The 6,127-nt window shown below is 38.6% G+C and overlaps 1 protein-coding gene across 6 annotated transcripts in view; it reads left to right on the forward strand.

Annotated features, from left to right (window-relative positions):
* Cop1 (COP1, E3 ubiquitin ligase) overlaps positions 1-3,111 on the forward strand; it is a 141,226-nt gene extending 138,115 nt beyond the window's left edge. For 5 of the 6 annotated variants that reach the window (XM_063272480.1, XM_063272482.1, XM_063272481.1 and 2 more), the window contains 2 exons: positions 557-601; positions 2,479-3,111. In XM_063272480.1, the coding sequence (XP_063128550.1) occupies positions 557-601; positions 2,479-2,496 (63 nt within the window). In that variant the 3' untranslated portion in view covers positions 2,497-3,111. The remainder of the gene's footprint in view (positions 1-556; positions 602-2,478) is intronic. The other variant, NM_001025126.1, reaches the window with a different exon arrangement.
* The last annotated feature ends 3,016 nt before the right edge of the window (positions 3,112-6,127 follow it).

Below are 6,127 nucleotides of genomic sequence, written 5' to 3' on the forward strand. Positions count from 1 at the left end.
CCAAGTTGTTGAGCTCCATTAGCTCTTTGAGGATGTCTCAATCTTGAGATTATTTTGAAGTAACTCATTCTTGTCCTATCTTTTCTCCTATCATTTCCTGCCTCCTGCCTTCAAGGAAAAAGTTTTTCCTCCTTAAGTCTTAAAACATTAAAGATGCATTGTGATATAAATTCTCATTGAAGTTATTATAAGACTGTTAATAACACACATGTTGAATAGTGAAATACTCTTGCTAGGAAAAAAATAGAACCAGTTTTCCTTCTGTAAGAAGTATATCTCTGTGTCCTTGTCCTGATTGTCCATGGAGAGGTGCACTGAAGATGTTGACCATGTGTCAGTCCTTTGTATGGTAAACAGTCAGTAGAAGAGAATGTACTGGGGAAGCAGATGCCTGCCTTTTCTTGTTGCAGTTACCTATGCTGAAAGTTCTCCTTCCACTTTAGAGTCCCTTGGTGTCTTAGGGTGAAGTGAAGGAAGAAGGATGAAAAGAAATTACTCTCTTCAGCTGCCCTCCAGGAAACCCTCCTTTGTTCCTAAAGCTCTTGTTTCTTTTTAGGAGTCCAATGTGCTGATTGCTGCTAACAGCCAGGGTACAATTAAGGTAAGCCATTCTTTCACACAGTTGTATACAGTTGTACTTAGCCTTCACGATCACGGATTTCTGTCCTCAAAATGACTTAACCAAAATTGAAGGAAATAGGTAGCTCACAGTTATGGAGGCAACTATGCTTGTTGGGGTTGTAAGCAAGATGGGTTAACAGATGATCAGATAGAAACAGGAAGGATATTGCGCACCTGCAGTCCAGTACAACTGGACCAGTGCATCCACATCACAAGGGACTTAGTAAACAGTCTGACAGGGCATGCTGCTCATGTATCTGTATGTTACCGTCGTCTGTAGTTTTTGTTCTTGCTTGTGTTTTTCTTTTTCCTCATATGTAATAAGGCTTTTTCCTCCTTGCTAAGGTGGGAGTCAGGATAGAGGGGAAATTTTAGTGTTCCATAATCTGAAACTCTGTCTCATTCCTGGAGCATACTCTGAGTTACAAGACTCATACTTTTCTACATGCTTTCTTCTTAGTTAATAATACTCCAAGGAAATACAGTTTTACTTGCTTATAGCACTTAGTATGTATCCCTTGGTCATAGTGCAGTATTTATATAAATCAAGCGAAGCAGTGAAATTTTTATAAACAAAACTTTGGATAGAAATTTTTAAGTACATAAGTTTGACTAACACATATTCTGAGAGAATGTGATTCTTCTCTATATTCTAATAGAAAGTTCAGAAAGCATTTATTTTTATGATGTGTCTGTCTTACCTACCAGTGTACTTTTTTTTTTTTTTTTTTTTTTTTTTTTGCCACAACTTTCTTTAATTTGTAAGTGCCCAAGCCACAAAGGGAACAATAGAAACTAAGCACAAGCTATGGAGGTAAAGCATACAAACTCTAGAAGCACGTTGATAGCTGCTTACGCTCACTCATGTGGCAGTCACCTTTCTCAGGCAGATAGTATATGTGGTAAAAATCACAACTTATTTGAAAACTAGGCCTTTGCATGGATCAACATCCGTTCTTTCCTGGAGACCTCAAGTAAGGTGTTAGGTCTTGAAATTAGCTAATGGAAGTAGCTACGTTCTCTCAATTTCACATTCACTTGGCAAGGCATCGATTGAAAATGGACACCTAAATCAACAACCTAGACATCTGGAAGAACTAGAATTAACACCCTATAGTGACTAAGGCTATGGTGGAATCCCACAGATCCTCAGAAGGAAACCTGAAAATTGTTTTTTCAGCATTGGCCTGTTACGGCAAGGGACATTTATAATGTATATAAACAAGCATATGCAAGCAAAGGTGAAGGGTGGCACCATTCAAATCTTTCTGACCTAAAATTATAGTGTCCATGAGACAATCCTCGGCAGTCTCCCAGGCCCCTTAGTGTTCTCTGCCCTCTCTTGGTCATTTCCATCTTTGTTTTTCACTTTATTTTACCATCCCAGCTTATTTTTATGGCACGATAATAACACCAAAATCTAACCAAGTATTATGACACCACATAGTTAGCAAACATTGGTGCCTTCTAAAGCCTGGGTCACTAGAGTCACTAGTGCTAGTGCTGTTGACATATTTCTTAAGAGAAAAAAGAGATCTAAAATTTTTAAGAATGAATTAAAGATACTAACTGATACTCCAAAATACTGTGTGTGCTTCACCTCAGCCCGTTTGTCCTCATCCGTTTCAGGTAGTTCACCTGAAAGTTCTCTAATTGGTTTAATAACTAATTCGAAATTTTTCATACAGTGCTTTAATTGAAAGAAGGAATGAACATCTGGTTTCTTCCAGTTCTTTGGCATTATACCAGTTAGTAGTTATTTTTGTTTGGTTTTCCAGTAATCCATACAGTAAAGCACATTTAAATTCTTTGTTTTAAAGCTACTCTGTAAAACTCTTCCTTTTGTTTCCCCATTAGGTGCTAGAATTGGTATAAAGAATTTCCTGAAGTCAAATTGTGTTTGATCCCCCCAAAAGCCGTCTGCAGCTGATGATGAGAAGAGAAAGAAATGGCATGTGATGTCTCTCCCAACGTCGTTTGGATGTGTTCTGAGTACCTTTTCCCTCCTTTTTGCCTTTGGGACATTGGGAATATCCAGAGAATTCTCCGCCGTCAGTGTAACTATGAACTTTGCTGTTGGCAGTGTGGCTATCTAATTTTTGTGATAGGGAAACAAATTCTTTTAAATAAAAATAAATAACAAAAAAAAAAAGTTTATCGAGCCACAGCTGAGCTGGAAACACCTTTGTCAGGTGGAGTGAGAGTCTTTCGAAGAAGTAGCACTTGTGGGCTGTACAGAATGTTCTGGCTGGGGCTGGAAAGAGGCTCGGTGAATAAGAGCACTGGCTGCTCCTACAGAGGATCTGGGTTCAGTCCCCAGAGTCCCCAGCACCTACGTAGCAGCTCACTGCCACTTATGATTCCAGTAGATCTGACCTCCTCTTCTGGCCTCCTTGAGCACCAGGTATGCATGTGGTGCACATACAAACATCCGGACAAAACGCTCACACATAAAAATGAAAATAAATCTTATTTTAAAACAAAGAAAAATGTACTGGTGAGTAATTTTAATGTTGTGTTTCCCAACCCTTTTGGAATTACACATATCAACATAAACAAAAGATAAAATGTGTGGATTCCTTCCAATGAACTTAAAGTTTACAATTAAAAATAAGAATAAAGAATTCCTTTCTGTATGAGATCATCACTATCAGATCTCTTGGGTCCTTCCAGATCTGGTCATAGATCTAAGAGTTTGATTTGCTGAGATCAAATAACAGGCAAGGACTGTCCTTCCAACTCCTGGTTCTCTTTTGCACCAATAAACCCTCAATTAAACCAAGTCAGCTATCGTTTTAACCAGACGTATACTGGCCAAGACTGATCACTGATCTTGTCTGTGAACAATCACATAGGAAGCACTTACGGCTCTGCTGGCCATGCGGTCTCTATTCTGACCGTTGAAGAACGTTAGCTCTGCCTGTGTAGCAGGGAAGAAGCCACAGAGCGCTTGTGAACAATGGGTGTGGCTAGAAAGTAGGTGGGATTTCAAACTCTGCAGCTCATTATCTTCAGTGCCCTGATTTAAACTTGTGTGTGCTGGTGCCTACCCAAAGTTTCCAAACCGTGTGACCTCTTAAATTGTCTAGTTAGTTTATAAATCATTTTTACATTGCAAGGCATTGGTCACAAAAAAGTAATGTGGATAACTGCTTAAAGTCTGAATGCTTTTCAGCAACTGGTTCAAGCAAATTTCTCCAAGCATTTCATAAAACATTTTGTTGGAGTGGATCCCTCAGCTAAAAGTTACTGTAAAAGTAAGCTCACATATTTTTGGACGTAAACTATTGAAGCCAAGGTCTCTTAAAGGGTCTTTAGACTATCAGAAAGTTGACATAACATGGATGACTCTATTAATAGCAATCCCAACAGAAGTACAGCAGTAGTACATGTCCAACACATACTTCAGCGACAAAGCATACTTATATTACATGAGATTGGTTAGGAGAGGAAAAACTCTGTAAAGAGGAACAATAATTGTACAGTACTTTGTGTAAGGTTTTATCATCCAACTTGAGTGGAATTTATTAGTTTTCATAGCTTCAAAAGAATTTCATCTCATATAATTTCTTACATTTAAAATTTGCTAAACTTTATGACTTCAAGTCTAGGAGAAAGGCTACAGAAGTGGCTTAGCAGTCAAGATTCGTACTGCTCTTGTGGAAATCCCAAATTTGATTCCAAGAACACACAGGTGAGCTCACAACTGCTTAGAACCCCAGTTCCAAAGAATCTGACACCCTCTTTTAACATCTAAGAGCCCAAGGCATGGATGTGGTATCCAGACATATGTGCAGGAGAAATATCCATACATATAAATAAATCCTTAAAAAAATCAAAAGTTACCATCTGTCACCAATGAATATTAAAATTGGTAAATGTCTATTTGTGAAAATATAGAAAGTATATTCTAACAGAGATCCTGGTATTAGGGATAAATACCTTAATGCCACCTTGAGTGCCCTTAAATAGAAGTGTGTATTTGCTCCTTAGAATTGTTTTTACATGACTACACTTTTATTTTTTTGTATTGAATAGTTCATGTATTTATATTTCAAATGTTATCTCCTTTCTAGTTCCCCCACTTTCCCATTCCCCCCTCCTCTGGCTTTTATGAGGATGCCCCCACTCCCACCCACCCACTCCCATCTCAACACACTGGCATTCCACTATGCTGGGGAAATGAGCCTTCACAGGACCAAGGGCTTCTCCTATTGATGCCAAACAATGCCATCCTCTGCTCCATATGCAACTGAAGTCGCGGATTCCCCTATGAGTATTCTTTGGTTGGTAGTTTAGTGCCCAGGAGCTCTGGGGGGTTGTGGTTAGTTGATATTGTTGTTGTTGTTATGGAGTTGCAAACCCCTTCAGCTCCTTCAGTCCTTTCTCTAACTCCTCCACAAGGGCCCCTGCGCTCAGTCTGATGATTAGCTGCAAGCATCTTAATCTGTACCAGTAAGGCTTTGGTTCTCTGAAGTCTAATTTCTTGAGTTCTTTGTGTGTAGTAGCTATTAGCCATCTATTGGATGTAGGATTGGTAAAGATCTTTTCCCAATCTGTTGGTTGTTGTTTTGTCCTATTGACAGTGCCCTCTGCCTTACAGAAACTTTACAATTTTTTGAGGTCCCATTTGTCGATTATTGATCTTAAAGCATAAACCATTGGTATCCTGTTCAGAAAAATTTCCCCTGTGCCTATGTGTTGGACACTCTTACCTTTCTCTTCTATTAGTTTCAGTGTATGGTTTTATGTGGAGGTCCTTGATCCACTTTGGACTTGAGCTTTGTACAAGGTGATAAGAGTGGATCGATTTGCATTCTTCTACATTCTGAGCGCCAGTTGTACCAGCACCATTTGTCATTTTTTCCACTGGATGGTTTTAGCTCCTTTGTCAAAGATCAAGTGACCATAGGTGTGTGGGTTCATTTCTGGGTATTCAGTTCTACTCCATTGATCTCTTAATACCAATACAATACCAATACCATACAGTTTTTATCACTATTGCTCTGTAATGCAGATTGAGGTCAGGGATGGTGATTCCCCCAGAAGTTTTGTTGCTGTTGAGGATAGTTTTCGCTCTCCCTGTTTTTGTTTTTGTTTTGTTTTGTTTTTTTTTGTTAATCCAAATGAATTTGCAAATTGCTCTTTTTAACCCTATGAAGAATTGAGTTAGAATGTTGATGGGGATTTCATTGAATCTGTAGATTGCTTTTGGCAAGATGGCCAGTTTTACAATATTAATTTTGCCAATCCATGAACATGGGAGATCTTTCCATCTTCTGAGATCTTCTTCAGTTTACTTCTTCAGAGAATTGAAGTTCTTGTCATACAGATCTTTCGCTTAACTTGGTTAGAGTCACACCGAGATATTTTGTATTGTGACTTTTGTGGAGGATGTCATTTCCCTAATTTCTTTATCAGCCTGTTTATCCTTTGAATAGAGGAAGACTACTGATTTGTTTGAGTTAATTTTATACCCAGCCACTTTGCTGAGGTTGTTTATCAG

Source organism: Rattus norvegicus, chromosome 13 (assembly GCF_036323735.1).
Source record: "Rattus norvegicus strain BN/NHsdMcwi chromosome 13, GRCr8, whole genome shotgun sequence".
Lineage (NCBI taxonomy): Eukaryota > Metazoa > Chordata > Mammalia > Rodentia > Muridae > Rattus > Rattus norvegicus.